The 18,922-nt window shown below is 41.3% G+C and overlaps 1 protein-coding gene across 4 annotated transcripts in view; it reads right to left on the reverse strand.

Annotated features, from left to right (window-relative positions):
* TENM2 (teneurin transmembrane protein 2) overlaps positions 1-18,922 on the reverse strand; it is a 1,365,678-nt gene that overhangs the window by 24,954 nt on the left and 1,321,802 nt on the right. For all 4 annotated transcript variants that reach the window (XM_033927365.1, XM_033927364.1, XM_033927366.1 and 1 more), the window contains one exon: positions 32-328. In XM_033927365.1, coding sequence (XP_033783256.1) covers positions 32-328 — 297 coding nt within the window. The remainder of the gene's footprint in view (positions 1-31; positions 329-18,922) is intronic.

An 18,922-nucleotide genomic window follows, 5' to 3' on the forward strand; every position in this document is an offset into this window, starting at 1 on the left:
GATATCTAAGGGGGAAATGCACTTCACTCACCTTTTCCAGGTATGTATAACTCCACACTTTTCCATCTGCAAAGGTGCGGGATGTTATCCTGCCTTGCTTGTCAATCTCGGTCCTTTCACTCATGGCTCCTCGCTGAAGGCCAGACAATCGTCCGTTGAAGAAATAAGAGACATTGACTGGGGCAAGTCCACTGCTTGGGAGCCACAGAAGTGGCCGTCCCAGCTGATCATATACTATCCTCAGTGTGAATTTGCGGTGATCATCATAGACTTTCTCAGTATGTGAATTCCGATCAAAATCAATGGACAATAAATTCCTCCCATGAACCTGTGATAAAGCAAGAAATTAGTGCCTCAGCATTTCAACAGTTCCTCTTCCACACCTTGGGCATTTTCTTGCTCCTGACTAGTGATGGATTAAGAAGAGCTAATCTGACCGATGCTCAATCTTTGACATTTTAGGATTAGTTGGTTTATCCAGGTTGCTCATCTGTACCTTCCATGTTTGTGTTCATAGGTCTCATACTATGTGTTGTCTCTCTCCCTCTTCCACGTCTTGGGATTTTAGGGGAACATATGATTTATTAACCAAGGCATGTGCTCGTATTTAGTTCTCAGTCTTAAAGGAGGAAGTTACCAACATGGGCTATTATTAAGTTGGGTTATATTAGCACAGGGTCTCATTAACAGTAGCCCACATTCATAATTTTTCCCTTACATCTTGATGTCTGCTGAAAGAAGATAGTGGCTTCTTTACTACTTCCAGCTAGCTCTTCTCTGATTTACACTTTCCTAAAGGTGAAAAATCAAGCATAACTCACTATGAGTGAGGACAGGGTTCAACAGGATCTTAAAAGTCAAAAGTAGAATTGAAATATTGCCCTAGGTCTAGGTCAATATTTGTCTATAGGCACCGGGATTTACACATCCATTGAGTAAATGTCTTGTGTGGCAATGTAAGCACTATTCTACAAATACCTGTGTAACTTGCTTAGCGTGTGTTTGCATAGAGAGAGATATGGCCAATAGGAAAAATGAGGTATTGATCCCCTGTATAAGACTCTGGTGAGACCTCATTTAGAATAGTGTGTGCAATTCTGGAGACCACACCTTCAAAAAGATATACACAGGATTGAGTTGGTCCAGAGGAAGGCTACTAAAATGGTGCATGGTCTTCAGCTAAACTGGACAGACAAATCACCATTCTGTTGTCATTGACCACAGACTACAAAACCTTCAAGAAAGATACTAAAACCCTACTCTTCAAAAACTACATAAAACCTATCTAATAAGACCACTTCCTACCTAAATCCCACCTACCCACTCTACACCCTTAATATACTCCAATATGCTTCTAACTACCCAACTAATGCTAAAATGCCTCTGTTTACCCAACACTTACCACCTTAAGATCTCGACAACTCTTTGGTAATTCTTATTACCCAACATTTATCACCTTAAGATCTCGACAACTCTTTGGTAATTCTTATGTAACTCTTATGACATCTCTTATGCTATTCCTGTACACTTATGTAAACTTTTATGTAATCTCTGAAAACTTTTATGTAATCCGCCTTGAACCGCCAGGTATTGGCGGAATAGAAATCACTAATGTAATATAATGTAATCATAAGGCATATGGAGTACAGATTTAAAGATCTCAATCTGTATACTTTGGAGAAAAGCCAGGAGAGGGGAGATATGATAGAGATGTTTAGATACCTACATGGCGCAAATGCGCATGAGTCGAATCTCTTTCTTTTGAGAGGAGGCCCTGGAATGAGAGGGCATAGGATGATGTTAAGAGGTGAGAGGTTCAGGAATAATCTAAGGAAATACTTTTTTACAGAAAGAGTGGTAGATGCAGGGAATAGTCTCCCGGAAGAAGTGGTGGAGATAGAGACTGTGTCTGAATTCATGAAAGCCTGTGAAAGGCATGTGGGATCTCTTAGAGAGAGGAAGAGATAATGGTTCCTGCGGATGGGCAGACTAAATGGGCCATTTGATCTTTATCTGGCATCTTGTTTCTATGTTTCTAAGTTGGTAGGATAAGGGCAGTGCTCCCTCTTATGAACATAACTTACAAAATACTGTATGTTCTTTGCATTCCTACCAACGAAGAAACACAAAACGCTGTGGGGTGGTCTACGCCCAAATGGCAGTCCAGCTCCTCACAGCAAAAGATCTTGGTACCACAAAAGTCAATGGGTAAAGAAAGCAAAAAGTGGAACCAAGTCCTGGACTTACAGGAATTAAAATATCAACGTTTATTGGTGTTTAAAAAATACAATATTATAAGATAATATCATAAAAATCATAAGAACATACGAACATAAGAGCAGTGCCTCTGTTGGGTCAGACCAGAGGTCCATCACGCCCAGCAGTCCTCTCATGCAGTGGCCCATCAGGTCCAGGACCTGTATAGTAATCCTCTATCTGTACCCTTCAATCCCCTTTTCCTTCAGGAACTTATCCAATCCCTTCTTGAAACTCAGTAGTGTACTCTGTCGTATCACACCGTCTGGAAGCGCATTCCAGGTGTCCACCTCCCTTTGGGTGAAGAAGAACTTCCTAGCATTGGTTCTGAATCTGTCTCCTCTTAATTTTTCCGAATGCCCTCTCGTTCTTGTAGTTTTCGAAAGTTTGAAAAATCTGTCCCTCTCTACTTTCTCCATGCCCTTCATGATCTTGTAAGTCTCTATCATGTCCCCTCTAAGCCTCCGCTTCTCCAGGGAAAAGAGGCCCAGTTTCTCTAATCTTTCGGCATATGCTAACAGTGATAGAACCTGAAAATAGTGCTATATATAAAATAAATGGACCCTACATGGTCTGTGTTTCGGCAATTAATTGCCTTCCTCAGGAGTCCTAAATAAGAGTACAAAACAAACATAAATTGGAAAAGAAAAAAAGGAAAACCAATCAGAATTGAGAACACCATTAACAAAAACACTCAAAAGAACCATATAATGATATTAAAATTAGAATGCAATTCATAACATCAACAGAAATAGTAAGTACAACAGAATACAATCTAAGCCATAATTGACATCAGGAATCCACGGTAGAAACATAAATCATGCACTGCATTGACCGTAGCACTGTGGTCTGGAGGTAAAGCAGCCAATTGCATCATGGGATGTTCCTACAAGTATTCATTTAAAAATGATCATATATTGCATGTGTCAGTTAAGGAGTTGAAAAAATCATATTCCAAGGCAGGCTTCCTATCTTGAATAAATTGACACACTGGGGGAGGAAAAATCTATAAAGGTGTGCATTTAAACAATATTGCCACGCCGGGGAAGGAAAGTCGAGCTCACATTGTGGATGGAACGGTCAACAGAAAAAATTATTCCCACAGGAGAAGCCGCCATGCTTGCGATAATGTCCTGAACATATACAACACAGAACCGGAGGTAAAATCGGCGAACCCACCACAAGAGAACAAGGAAGACACTTACTGTTGTGCGAATCTTCTGGCAACACGATGTCAGCCAAGTGAAAATCTGTGGAACTCAAGCGATGCGCCTTAGGAATATGGCCAGTAAAAAAAAACTTACCTCCTCTTTTACTAAGGTGCGCTAACCGATTTGCATGCACCAATCGCTATCGCGTCCATAGACTAACGCGCATCTTAGTAAAACAGGCGGTTAGCGTGGACTGCCACATGACCAGAAGCATGACGCCAGTCTGCGGGTGACGTCATGTGTGTGTCATTTAATGTCCGTAAACTTAAATACATTACAAGTGTATTTAAAAATATTTTATAAAAAGGCAAAAAAATGAATTACATTAATTACCTTAAATGCACCGGAGCCCAAATTAAAATCTGAAAAGAAAATACTGAAGAGAAAAACATACTGAAGAAAAAAATGTAAAAAAAGTAACGAGAGCTGCTCTCATATATTTATAAAACCAAAAAAGCCAGCAAATAGCGTGGCTTAATATGACGGAGCTAAATGGAATCTAAAAACCGAAAACTAAAATCGTATCTTGTGCGATTTAAAGGGATTTTCAAAACTGGAAGTGCTCTAAAGAAGGACACAGAATACTGCAGTGCCTAGTGTATACATGGATGAAGTCGTACTAAGACAATAAGTAAGGCAGAGAATTAATGAGTTAATGTATAAACCATAAAACATTAAAGACTGAATGAATTGTATCACGCAATGATATCAGGTGTCCTAAAAAGATTATGGATAAAACAATAACAAAATATGAAAAATGAAAAATACATGATCATTATGAATATGAATAAAACCGGATCTATAGCAGTGGGAACTTGGGACTCAGATCCTGCATATGAATAAAACATGTATGTATATGGTAAGAATGTGTGCATTTAAAACATGTGGAGGGGCATAATCAAAAGAAATGTCTTAAGTCCGTTTTGGGCCCAAGTCGCAAGTTGCTCCTTTTTCACCATGAATGCAGTGATTAGAGTGGCTTATGGGCCTGGGTCCTCTTCTCTATAGTTCACTAGCCCACCTTCCAGACCACTTAAGCCACCTCTGTGCAGCTCTACTAGGCTTTCCTATGCCAGGCTGCCAGGTGCTGATGTTCTGCAGGCAGATATGTAAAGTTGGTAGTATGATTTTTATGGTGGTGTAGGTGGGGGGGGCAGTTATGATTGGAGCAGTGTGTGGGGGTCTGAACTTTGTGTCTGCAGTGCTTACCTGGTCACTTTGGATACCTTTTGTGGACTTAGACCTGGTTTTAGATGGCCTAAGTCACAACGTCCAAGTTCTGTCTTGGTAGTGTTGTTAAACTTTTGGTTATACATGTAATACAACTAAGTCTAGGACGGCCCATGTCCCACCCAAATCCCGCCCTCGACACTCCTCCTGACATGCCCCTTTTAGCGCTGGTCATTCAGCAGCACTGTGAAGGCCTAGGCCATTTTTAAATATGTCTATAACCTGGTTCGATTATCGGCACTTGGACGACTTGTCTTTTAGATCGTCCAAGTGCCGATTTAGGCCGATTTTTAGATGTTTTTCTGTTTCAATTATGAGCCCCCTAATGTATATTAAATAATATTCAAATTCCTCTTTTTACACAAAAATCCTGGAGGGTTGATTTTGGACTCATCTGTTTCGATGAAGCCATTTAAGACATTGAATTCTGCTTCATATTATAGAGTAGATTACGTTTATGTCGCAAATTAAAAATTATTTTAATTCAGTTTGATTTTCAAACTATTTTTCTAGCACTGATATTGTTATGGTTTGATTGATTATTATAACTCATTATTTTGAGGTATGACTTCAGCTATGTTAAAGCTTTACAATTTATCCTGAATTTTGCCATCAAACGATTAGGTCATCTCACTTTGATCAAATCAGCCCTGTTCTGTATTCTTTGTACTGGCTCCCAATTTTCGGGAAGTTCAAAGTACTACTCGAAAGGGTCCAGAGAAGAGCGACTAAGATGGTTAAGGGGCTGGAGGAGTTGCCGTATAGTGAAAGATTAGAGAAACTGGACCTTTTCTCCTTCGAACAGAGGAGATTGAGAGGGGACATGATCAAAACATTCAAGGTACTGAAGGGAATAGACTTAGTAGATAAGGACAGATTGTTCACCCTCTCCAAGGTAGGGTGAACGAGAGGGCACTCTCTAAAGTTAAAAGGGGACAGATTCCGTACAAACGTAAGGACGTTCTTCTTCACCCAGAGAGTGGTAGAAAACTGGAACACTCTTCCGGAGTCTGTTATAGGGGAAAACACCCTCCAGGGATTCAAGACAAAGTTAGACAAGTTCCTGCTAAACTGGAATGTACGCAGGTGAGGCTGGACTCATTTAGAGCACTGGTCTTTGACCAAGGGCCGCCACGTGAGCGGACTGATGGGCACGATGGACCACTGGTCTGACCCAACAGCGGCAATTCTTCTGTTTTTATGTCTGATGTATATATACAGTGGTGCCTCGCATAACGGACGCCTCGCACAGCGAACGCTGCGCACAACGAACTTCAGGTCTTGCTTCCCACAACGAACTTCGTTTCACACAACGAAGTCGCCCGAGCTGCATCCTTAACTGCCCTCTCTCCGCCTGGCTCCCTGTGCAGTGGCGCTACATATTTTAAACCCCCCTGCCGCCGCTGCTGCATATTTTTAAGCCTCTGCCGCCACCGCATATTTTTAAACCTCCCCCCGCCGCCACATATTTTTTTAAAAAAGCCACCACTGCTGCAACTTTAATCTCACCCGCTCACTCGTGGTGGTCTAGCAAATTTCCCAGCCAGAAGCGCAGAGATCAAGAGCAAGCCTTCTGTGCTACTGCCTGGGCCTGCGCTGATCTCTGAATGGCTGCAGTCAGCTCTCGCGGGACTCACAAGAACTAACTGCAGCCATTCGAAGATCGGCATGGGCCCACACAGGCGTGCAGAGGAATTGCTCCTGATCTCTGCGCTTCTGGCCTGTACGCCACTGGCTGGGAAAGATGGGAGGAATTAAAAAAGGTACCGAGGGGGGATGATTAAAAAGGTACTGGGGAGTATGTGGGGGGGTGATTATAATACACAGCAAGGATCAACAAAACCCCTGTCTCCCCTCCCCTTCACATATATCTCCTCTACTATCAAGAAAATTGAATAAGCCAAATTATTATAGAATGCTACACAGAAATATCATGCTAACAGAATACCACAGTCACACATAGCAGGAATAGGGTTAGGGTAGTGCAACTAGGGCACTGTCCCCCCTGGTCAAAGAGAGCCGTAAGCCTCTGCCTGGACTTTGCAGTCCCCAGTTGTGTCTAACACCAGCTCTAACAAGATAAATTTATCTTTTTTTATGTCATCTTAGCATATTTTATGCTACAGAACGAATTATTTTTTTTAACATGTATTGTTATGGGAAAACGCGTTTCACATAACGAACTTTTCGCATAACAAACTTGCTCCTGGAACCAATTAAGTTCGTTGTGTGAGGCACCACTGTATATATTTTTTTTTTCCTGAAGAAGTTACAATTTATTTTCTTTCCTAGTTAAAGAGCCTTGTGATCTGAAACTTCCAAAAAACTTTAATTACCTAGTTCTCAGGAATATCATCCTATCCATTTTGTATATATGGCATAACAATTGCCATACAAAAACATAGAAACATAGAAAGATGATGGCAGAAAAGGGCTACAGCCCATCAAGTCTGCCCACTCTTCTGACCCACCCCATCAAGTCTGAGTGCCAATGACCCAGATCCTCAGCTCGACCCCCATAGGGATCCCACGTGGATGTCCCATTTATTCTTAAAGTTGAGCACGCTGGTGGCCTTGACCACCTGCACCGGAAGTTTGTTCCAGTGATCTACAACCCTTTCTGTGAAGAAATACTTCCTGGTGTCACCATTAAATTTTAAAAAGATTTGGGGGCCATTGATGACTTATTGTAATGATTAGACGCCATTTTACACTGAAAGTACAGTTATAACTATGGGAAAAGGGGGTGGTATATAGGTATATTAAAGGTTTAATCAATAATTATGAATGTAATATTTGTATGATATTTTTGATTACAATATTTGTGGGAAGGGTGGGTGGTGGAGAGAGGTAATTTATGTATTTAAGATGATAATAGAAAGAATTTCAAGTGATGTGTATAATTCAATTGATGCAATATTGTGTACTTGATGTAAGATGAAAAAATGAATAAAGAATTGAGAAAAAAAAAAAAGGAATATCATCCTATCGAAACCTGAAAAAAATCCTTCTCATTAGCTGCAGCATTCGAATGAAACAGTCTGCCACTGGAGGTTAGATACACCAAATGCTTGTGGCACTTTTACAAAACTTTTAAAAGCTGTACTACTATTTAAACAAGCATTTGACAAATGTATTGCATTATGATGGTAAAGGAATGCATTTGTTAGAATTGTACGGTTTTGATTGCAAATTTACATACACAATAATTAACAATCTGTCTAAAATGATATAAATTAAAAAAATAAATAAATAAGGCACACAAGGGATGGGGAGGCAGGAAAAGGGGTGATAGTATTGGAAAAATAATGAAAAAAACACGTCTTTAACCGCCGAAACTAAGCAGCCAATAGAGCAAAAATAGTATTAATTTAACCAAATGGCTTCAAAGACAAATAAACATCCCCAGGGGCAGCAGCTCCTGTAAGAGGAACTGTGTTTAATCATAGGCCTGCTCCGGACACCATACCACAAGGAAAAAACTCCCCCCAAAAGGGGAGAAAAACCTTTGGTTAAAGTCCGAGCTACAAAAAGCTCAAAATTAGCCAGTTTTGGAAAAATGAGGACCACCCTTTTGGATTACAATTGTCGTGGGTGGAAAGCAGAGCCAAGGGAGGCTGACTGTGAATGAACTTAACGACGAATTAAGATAAGTGGTTGGGACCCTTTTGCTATTTTTCTGGCTCTTTATACGTCTCTCACAGTGTTATACAACTGTCCCTCTCAAGCAGTTTCCTAATTTTGAGCTTTTTTGAGATAAAGACCTGTATGATGTGACACTGCGTTTGCACACTTTATCTTGATTTGTCCTTGCCAGTTTTTGGGCACAGACTGGAGAAGTCTGTCTGGCACTGGCCTTGTTCTCTGAAGCTGTATCGAAGCCCCACTCCAGCCCATCCAAATCTGTTCAGCCATGATCAGGGCAAAAAAGCCTCTGAACCTGCTACCCCCACGCTTAAGACATTTCCCCCGGTATTCTAGTACTCCCTCCCCTGACCAACCCACCCCCTTTCCCAGACTAAAGAAAATTAAATCCTTGGTGTCTAGTGATTCTATAAATGGCACCTATCCCCTTTTACAACACCTTAGCGCAGTTTTTAGCGCGGGCCACAGCGGTAACAGCTCCGACGCCCATAGGAATTCTATGAGCGTCGGAGCTGTTATCGCTGCAGCTGGCGCTAAAAACCGTGCTACAGGTTTGTAAAAGAAGGGGGGGGGCTGGTTTGCTGGTATCTAGCCAAGTTCCACGCAGAACTCAAAATTATTTAATTGCCTTAACTGTAATGGGAATTGAAAATGCCATTAAAAGCCAATTAAAAAAAAAAACAAAACCCGATTCATTTAAGTTCCATGTGGAACTCGGCGAGGCACCTACCAGTACCTAATCTAATAGGTTTGTATACTGCATCATCTCTACATTCGTAAAGCTCGACACGGTTAACAAGAGTTAGGGTAGAAAGGAACTCCAGTGGAGGGAAGAGGCAAAATGAAGAGAAAATTTAGAGGACTAGAATAACCAGAGAGGGAGGAGGAGTTACATTTTTGAGAATAACCAGGTTTTCAGATGTTTACGGAAGAGTTGGAGGGAGCTCAGATTCCTAAGAGGAGAGGTAAGGTTGTTCCAGAGCTAAAAAGTAAGCATATTTAATGGCAGTTAATGGGAATGGAATGGCTAAGTTGTCGGTAGGCGTCTGTGCTAGGCGCCAGTAAATTAGGCCAGGCCTAAGCTGATTTAAGCGACGCTAGGTGTGATTCTATAAAAGAGGCCTAGCAGTTGATTGATAACCGAGCCAAACGGTGCCTAGCTGTTATCTGTTGCAAGGCGACCTGTGATGCTCAATCTGTTTATTCACTGTTAAGACCCCTAATAAACAGATTGAGCAACCCAGGTCGCTTCTTTTGTTCTACCTTGAGGAGGTAGACTCTCCTGCATTCGTGTATCTGTTGCTAGGCACCATTTATACTCTAGAAGTCGCCCGGCAATGGCTTTTCTTCCCAATGACTAGAGTTGCCTTCTAATCCCTGATAAGTTTGTTTGCTTCCACTTTGAGTTTATCCCAGAGCATTTTAAGCTACTCTTTTGTAGACCGAGTTTAGTCGAAAACTTTTCATGCGAGTAAAAATATTGCGCGCTTCCTTTTGATTTTTTTTTTGTATTAGAAGAGTCAGCCTGATGCATGAGGAGATAAGAGTGGAAATGTTAAGCCTCTGTTGTTGTATCTTTAACTTACTTTGTCATTATTTCTTAATTTCTCGCTACACTGTTGTGTGGAGTGCACAGATCATTGGGTAAATTTTTTTTTTTAATGTATATTTCTTTTGTTATGACTTTATGTTCTCTTTGCCTAATTTGCTTCTCTAAAACTTTATTTTGAAATTGCAATAAAAAAAAGAGAAGACAATTTTATTGCTGGATAGATGATGCTAATAGCAAATCATTGCTTGGATAAACTCTATTATATTATAACTTTCACTGTAAAATTTCTAAGAATTGGAGTACATAATAAAAACTAGTGCACAGATTACCTAGAGACCGAATCCTAGAATCTAGGCCACATCTATAATCTAATAACATTTAAGTTCTCTCTGGAAAAAAGGAGGCTCAGGGGAGATATGATAGAGATCTTCAAGATCATGAGGGGCATAGAGAGGGTGGATAGGGATAGATTCTTCAGACTGAGGGGGACAACAGGTACGAGGGGGCATTCGGAGAAACTGAAGGGAGATAGGTTCAGAACAAATGCAAGGAAGTTTTTTTTCACATAAAGGGTCGTGGACACCTGGAATGCGCTACCAGAGGAAGTGATCAGGCAGAGTACGGTACAAGGATTCAAACAGGGATTGGACGGATTCCTGAGGGATAAAGGGATTGTGGGATACTGAGAGAGGTGCTGGGATGTAACACAAGTATAGAAAGCTAACCAGGTAATAAGTATAGAAACCCAACCAGGTCGAGCATGTGCAAGACCGGAGGGTTAGGACTTCGATGGGAAGATAGGACTCAATGGGAAACCAAGGTGGCAAGGGAGCCCCTTCTGGTGATTCAGACAGGTCGTGACCTGTTTGGGCCGCCGCGGGAGCGGACTGCCGGGCAGGATGGACCTATGGTCTGACCCGGCGGAGGCACTGCTTATGTTCTTAAGTAATTTAATTCAAAATGTGCCATTAATAAAACAGGAGTCTTTAAATGAGATTTTTTTTTGACATCCCTGTTGGTTCTAAGTATTTACATTATTGTGTTCCATTTTTTCTGATCCAACTATAACATGAAAAATAAACTTGAGTTATTATCTACAAGGATTTCCTCTTCACCAAAATGTTTTCCTATCACTGGTAGCTATTATGGATTTGACTGCATATGTGATGCTTAGCCATTCTGTGGCATGCTTCTACTACTATTTATTTCTAAAGCGTTGAAAGGCATACGCAGCGCTGTACATTTTAACATACAATACACGGTCCCTACTCAGAGGGAATGTGCTACCAATGTGGAGAGCGGCCTGCAAACCTCAGCAGGCTGCTTTGTTGAAGAGAAGAAGCAGCAGCAGCAGCAGCGGTTCGTGCCGGTGGGCCAAAGACACCAGGAACCATGGATGGAGGGATGGTAAGAATGGGAGGGGATGGAACAGAAGGGGGCCACGGAGCAGGCAGGCAAGGCACAACAGGGGACCAGGGGGAGAGGGAAAGGGGGCTTCTTTGGGGGAAGGGGTATGCTGGGGCAGACAGCAATCATGGGGGGAACAGAAGGGTGCCATGAAGCAGGCAGGCATGGCACAACAGGGGGGCCAGGGGGAGAGGGAAATAGGGCTGCTTTGGGGGGAGGGGTGTACTGGGGGCTAGACAGCAATCATGCTTTGCTCTGGGAGGGGAAACAGAAGGGGGCCATGGAGCAGGCAGGCATGGCACAACAGGGGGCCAGGGGAAGAGGGAAAGGGGCTGCTTTGGGGGGAGGGGTGTGCTGGGGAGCAGACAGCAATCATGTTTTGTTCTGCTAGGGGGAGAACAGAAGGGGGCCACATAGAGACATGCAGGCATGGCACAACAGTGAAATACAGGCAGGCAGGGGGCCAGGGAGACAGACAGACAGCGTCCAAGGAGAGAGAGAGAAAGAAAGAAAAAAAACCAGACAGACAGACATCTACTCTAGCACCCGTTAATGTAACGGGTTTAAACACTAGTTCTTTATAATACTGAGGGCCTCAAAATAGTACCCATGGGCCTCAAGTTTGAGACCACTGCCCTGGTCCATTCTGTAGCCGCCTCCTTTTCTCCTCTGTCCATGCTATCTGGAAGGGAAGAGTTCATTTAATTTCATTTCTTTAAACTTGATATATTGCCTTAGCTAACTGGCAGAACAAAGTGGTTTACATATTAGAAACAATTATCAGTGAAAAAGGAAAGGACCTGCAATAATCGGACTGAAAAGGGACATTCATTCAAGATCGAGTTATATAGGAGACTTTGGCAAGGTAACCTTGGATAAAGGGGTAAAGGAGTTCCAATAGACTGGGAGAAGGTAACATTGGGAATGGAGGTGGGAGAGAGACTGAGACAGGATATAGATTGCCTGACCTAGCTTATTTGGAAGGCTTGCTTGAAAAGCCTTGTTTTTAGATCAGATTTAAATGGTTCAAACATGAGCTCTTTTCTTATGGCTGTAGGTAATGTGTTCCCGAGTGAGGGTGCAGCAAAGAAGATTCCTATGTCTTGTAGACTCCTGGGATTAGGGCCGACAAAGCAATGATCATTCAGGGACTGAAGCACATTTGCTGGGGAGTAAGGTATGGTGGAAGATATGAGATATATGGGACAAGCTGTTCTATATGCCAGAAAGGTCAACATTAGGAGCCTGAAAAGTCAATGTTAGGAGTTTGAAAATAATATGGTTTTTCTATCAGTAACCAAAGTAAAGGGGAAATATAATCATAACTGTGGCCATGGCAAAGAAATCTTATGGTTGTATTTGGGATGGATTGAAGTTTCTTAAGTAGAGAACAGGCACAGCCAAGACAGACGATGTTCCGATATTTAAGCCTGGTGGTTAAAAGTTATAGGATCAGTGAATGAGAAGTGTCATGATCAAAGTAACATCTGACTGATGTAGAATAAAAAAAAACTAGCTTTGCAAAGGTTAGAACTGCCACCCCCAAAATCGAGCTACTCTAGGTGGCTGTCTAGCATAGAATTATGGAATGCCTTGCCTGGTATCCTGCGGTTTTGTCTGGGGAGGATGAATTTTAAGAAAATGCTGAAAACTCAATTATTGGCCAATGCCTTCTTATGCTAAGATATATTTCAGTTGATAATCGCGTTTTAGAATTTTTCTGACATCAATGTTCGATTTAAAGCTTTGCTTGTATTTCCGAATTGACTGAATTTGCGCTCTACCCCTGTTTATAACAGGGATGATTAACGATGTTGTTTAGATATGTGATAATCGTAGGAAAACAAGATTTTATGTATGTGGTATATACATTTTTGAATAAATAAATATAATAATGTTTGTATCATCCCTGGAGTGGAACTTCAGTCTCCCGTGTGGCAATATGCAGCTTTGCTGTCTTCAAGCTTCAAGCTTTGCACCTACATAAACATACTTTTATTTCAAACCTGAATTGTTGGCTCCTCGTATGCTCAGATGCAGATTTGACTCTGTCATATTTTTTCCCTGTTGTAATGAATTTAAATACCAGCTCTCTGCAACCATTATACAAAAGAATATGTACACACATTATTACCAGAAAGAAAGCTCATGATAGCTTCTACGTCGATAATTCAGTAGCTTCATTGTGATTTGTAAAGTAAGTACCAGTACAGAGCGTAATTACAATGTCATATTAATTATATGGAAACCAAAACAAAATTACTAACTCCCACTTTCCCTTGGAACACTAATTCACATATCATGACAGAAAATTATCTGGCAGGCAATTTTTCTTTTGTTCTGCTACCTACACACAACTGTTTCTTACCTCTGCAGCTGCTTTTGTGGAAATTATAATAAAAAAAAGATTATTTACACTCTTAAACTTAGCAAATAGCAGATGTGGTTGCCACACACCAGACATGAAGGCCCTCCTCCAATAGGGTCTACTTGTTCGTAGCACCTACCATAAACAAATTCAGACACAGGAACCAAAAGGAGCAAATATATTGAACTATAAATGTGAACATTCTCATATAAATTACGCATACCACCGATCAACTTCCGACCACTTAGCGACCCCTTTATGACCCGATTCACTAACTTCCCGATCATCCTCCAATCCACGCAAGCAAATGAGGGGGAACGGCATTCAAATGCAGGCAGGAAGTGATTGACTAAAATGAAAAAGCAACACCGACTGGGATGGCCGATCCAAAAATAAGCGACTCCTGAGGACTAGTTGTTGAGGTCCTTTCCGACTGCCCTGCCTTCTGCCGTCTAGCTCTCTGCCCTGCTTCTCTGCTCTCAGCCCCGATCTCCTGCCTGCCCCGAATCTCTTCTTCTCTTCTGCCTGCCCCGAATTGCCTCTTCTCTCCTGCCTGCCCCGAATTGCCACCCTGCTCTTGCCCCGACCCTCCTGCCCTTCCCTTGCACTACGATAGTAAAATCCTTATAATACTATGCCAGAAGTCCCAAGAATTTCCACTCTCTGGATAAGCCATGGGACAAAGGGCAGCATATCATACTGCTAGAGAGGGTGCAGAGACGAGCAACAAAGCTGGTGAAAGGTATGGAGAACCTGGATTACGAGGAAAGACTTAAGAGACTGGGGTTGTTCTCCCTTGAGAAAAGGAGACTACGAGGGGATATGATCGAGACATTCAAAATACTGAAAGGAATCGACAAAATAGAGCAGGAAAAAACGTTATTTACAATGTCCAATGTGGCACGGACAAGAGGACATGGGCTGAAGCTAAGGGGGGACAAGTTCAAGACAAATATCAGGAAGTTCTGCTTCACGCAACGAGTGGTGGACATCTGGAATGCTCTCCCAGAAGAGGTAATTGCGGAATCCACCATTCTAGGATTTAAAGGTAAGTTAGATGTACATCTCCTTATGAGTGGCATGAAGTGACATGGGTAGGGGTAGGCTAGATGCACTTCTCTTTACGAGAAGCTTGGAGTGATATGGGGACCAAAACTATGCCAGGGTACACCTGGCGGGGCCTCCGCGTGTGCGGATCGCCGGACTTGATGGACCTAGGGTCTGTTCCGGAGTTGGCGCTTCTTATGTTCTTATTTGCAGGATCTCGGGGGAAGTTGTAATCATTGTGTGGGAGTGATACCTAGAGGACTAGAATCAGGGCTCATGGTTGTAAGATTTAGGAAACAGCCATCCATTTTCAGTGCAATGCCCCAACTATGGAGGAAAAAGAAAATATAACGACAGCTGAAATCATTGCTACTGCAAACAAAGGCTTACAGTGGCAGATCCCAAACTGCGCTTGACGGTTGTAGGAACAGAGTGTAATGGTTAGTGCAGTGGACTGAGAGGCTGAGAAACTGGGTTCAGTTCTCATTGCAGCTCCTTGTGGCCCTGGAAAAGTTACAAAGGGAAAATATAAGGGACTAATTATAGCTTGCATTAGGCTGTTATGACAAGATCAAAAATCATATAGCCGCAAGCACTTGAGGTCACCTTTTTCCCTATAAAACGCTTATAGGACAATAATCATTAATATACATTGTGTCAAAGACTATTTTGGACAAAGATCACACCATCTTTCAGTTAGGTTAAGGTTAAGATTAGCCAAAGACATTACTTTTGAAGGAATAGGTATTCTCTAATTGTAACCACAGAAAGATGGTACAGTATAATCTCACAATAATGGACTTCAAGGGACCTGAAAAAACAGTCCGCTATATCCAGAGTCCCTTATATCCAGAGTTGCATTTTTTAAAACTTTATTTAAGTCAACTTGAAACAACGTACAATCAATGAACAACAGTCACTGCACCAGCATATCAGCAAAATCAATAACAAAACTCAACAAAACATTGGTACGGCACAAAATGATTGCAAAACGAGAACACTAAAAGATGTTCTAAAGCATTATGTCGTACTGTACTGGAAAGAAAAATACTCTGTCATTTTCTCCTGGGCTGCATTTTGATACTATATCACCGGCACGCCACGCGCCTTGTAGGTGGAGCCTGCATGTCCATTATAACCCAACAAAACTACAGCTAAAAGTGGCTCTGGGGACCAAATTGTTTGTCCGTTATATCCGAAAGTCTTTTATATGCGAGTCCGCTATATGCGATGATTTTCTGCATGTTTGTAAGGCGCACAGCTGGGACCAGTAGACCTCGTCCGCTATAGACGAGGTTTCATTATAAGTGACTCCGTTATAACGAGTTTATACTGTATATTCGAGGATATAACTCCTCTTCTTAAGGAAGCCCATTGGCTTCCAGTGGCCCACAGAATAATATACAAACTTAGCTTACTCACATTTAAATCTCTTCTTTTCAAAACTCCGGCTTTTATTCATAAATTATTAATCCCTTACTCTTCTAATAGAACTTTAAGATCAGATGAACAGCATTTATTAACGATCCCCTCGCTAAAAATAATAAATACGCGCCGGCAGTATATCTTTTCAGTCACAGCTCCCCAAACCTGGAATTCTCTCCCCAGTTATCTAAGAGAAGAAATCAATTTAGAAAAATTCAAAAGTAAACTGAAAACTTTCCTTTTTAACGATGCCTTCGCAATTTAACACTATTGATTTCTTTTAATAATATTTTATAAGTCTTGGAACTAATCTTTTCTTTTCTCCACAACCTTTATTCAATCATCTTTATTTTTATCCCTTCCATATGTGTTTTCCATTTTTGTCTCCCATTCTGCTATAATATATTGTAATTTCTTCCCCTACCTATCCCTTCGTTTCCAGTTCGTGTCGTAATTGTCTGTGTCCCGTTAGTCTTTATCTATTTTAAAATTTCTTTTATATTGTAATTTTAATTACGTGTAAATCGCTTTGAATAATGACAAAGCGATTAATCAAATACATATTAAACTTGAACTTGAAACTTGATATCAAATCGTGCATGTTTCTTGCCTTGTTAACATTTATTGTACTTTATATACCAAACTCAATAAAAAAATTTTTGAACTAAAAAAAAAAAAATCTCATCCTCTGCTGTGTTAGTAAGACAAAGACAGTGAACAGAATCTCATCTGCAATTTTCTCTTGATGAGAACTGAGTGGAATAAAATCTTCCACAGTATATACAGGCAGCGATCAAAACAGTGCTTGCTGTTTAGAGGTTTTTGTCACCTGTAACCATTAAAAATGCCACTCTATAAAACCGCTGAAGCAAACCTTGTCTTGAGCCACTACTGAAAAAAAAAGGCCTGAGCTAAATCCTAAAATCCCTTCGGTATGTCAAGTAGACAAACCTAGAGTCACTGAGAAATGAGATGCTAATATAAAGTCATCCTTTCCTTCTCATTTCCAAATTATATTTTCAGTCCACTCAACCTGTTATAATCCCAGAGTGATTTCTCATTCAAGCTAGCTAAATGGATATGTGTTGTTGCAGGAATTAGCAACAGACAATTAAAGGCAGAGGTGTCGATAGATAAAATTGTGTTTTGATATTGCATAAACATGACTGCAATAAACCAAACCCTGGCACGGATTCACAAAGACGACTCGTGCATTTAACTTGAGTTAATTACCTCGAGTACCTCTATTAACTTTTTAATAACTGGCATCAGGATTATAAACATTTTACATCAGGCGCTCGTTTGTTTTTTTAATTAAAAAATAAGAACACAAGAATTGCCACTGCTGAGTCAGGCCAGTGGTCCATCATGCCCAGTAGTCCGCTCACGCGGCGGCCCTCTGGTCCAAGACCAGCACCCTAACTGAGACTAGCCCTGCCAGCGCACGTTCCTGTTCAGAAGAAACTTGTCTAACTTCGTCTTGAATCCTTGGAGGGTGTTTTCCCCTAGAACAGCCTCTGGAAGATCTGATGGACACTTGTCAGAGAAAAGGGCTTCATTATTAATATCCAGAGTTAATATTCCCATGCTGAAACTATGAATTAAACTGTGGGATTTGTTTTTGCTTTTGCTAAGGCCGTAGAGACAATAGCAGAGGGAAAACATTGGGTGTTATTTCTGACAGCCCGGCCAGGAGAATTAGCATTGCAAGCATGTATGAAATATTTGGCTTTCATGAAAATGGAATTCTGGTATGTCTTAAATACATTTTAAAACCCCCCCCACCGTAAATAAGATTGATTCAACCAATACCACAATCCCAGTATATGAAAGGGAACACACGAACTAAATATAAATATATGTAGTGAGGATATTGAAGCCATCAATGTAGTCCTATTCTGAGGCTGATGGTTAAATTCCTTCTTTATAGAAAAGGGGGAGGGGAGGAGAAGGGGATGGGGCTTGATATACCACCTTTATGTGGTTATACAGAGGATCTAGAATCAGAAAATAATATTAAAAATTGAACTAAGGCCAGTAATGGGCAGACTTGCACAGTCTGTGTCTGTATATGGACATTTGGTGGAGGATAGGCTAGGGTGGGCTATTTAACGTAGAACATAATCTTTTCCAGAGAAAGGAAAATGGTAAAACCAGAGGACATAATTTGAGGTTCAGGGGTGGTAGATTCAAAGGCAATGTTAGGAAATTCTACTTTACGGAGAGGGTGGTGGATGCCTGGAATGCGCTCCCGAGAGAGGTGGTGGAGAGTAAAACTGTGACTGAGTTCAAAGAAGCGTGGGATGAACACAGAGGATCTAGAATCAGAAAATAATATTAAAAATTGAACTAAGGCCAGTACTGGGCAAACTTGCACGGTCTGTGTCTGTATATGGCCATTTGATGGAGGATGGGCTGGGGAGGGCTTCAATGGCTGGGAGGGTGTAGATGGGATGGAGTAGGTTTTAACGGAGATTTCGGCAGTAGGAACCCAAGCACTGTACCGGGTAGAGCTTTGGATTCTTGCCCAGAAATAGCTAAGAAGAAAAAATTAAAAAATTTAAATTGAATCAGGTTGGGCAGACTGGATGGACCATTCGGGTCTTTATCTGCCGTCATCTACTATATTACTATGTTATAATAAAATTGGTTTATATGTTATTTAAAGGTACCGTACCTGGGTCAAGGGAAGATCAGGTTCTTACTTCAATAATCTTCTTTCTAGTATAAAGAGATGTGAGTCTTGACAAGTGGGTTTCATCCCTTCGCCCGTGAGGATTG

The sequence above is a fragment of the Geotrypetes seraphini genome, chromosome 18, assembly GCF_902459505.1.
Source record: "Geotrypetes seraphini chromosome 18, aGeoSer1.1, whole genome shotgun sequence".
Taxonomy (NCBI): Eukaryota; Metazoa; Chordata; class Amphibia; order Gymnophiona; family Dermophiidae; genus Geotrypetes; species Geotrypetes seraphini.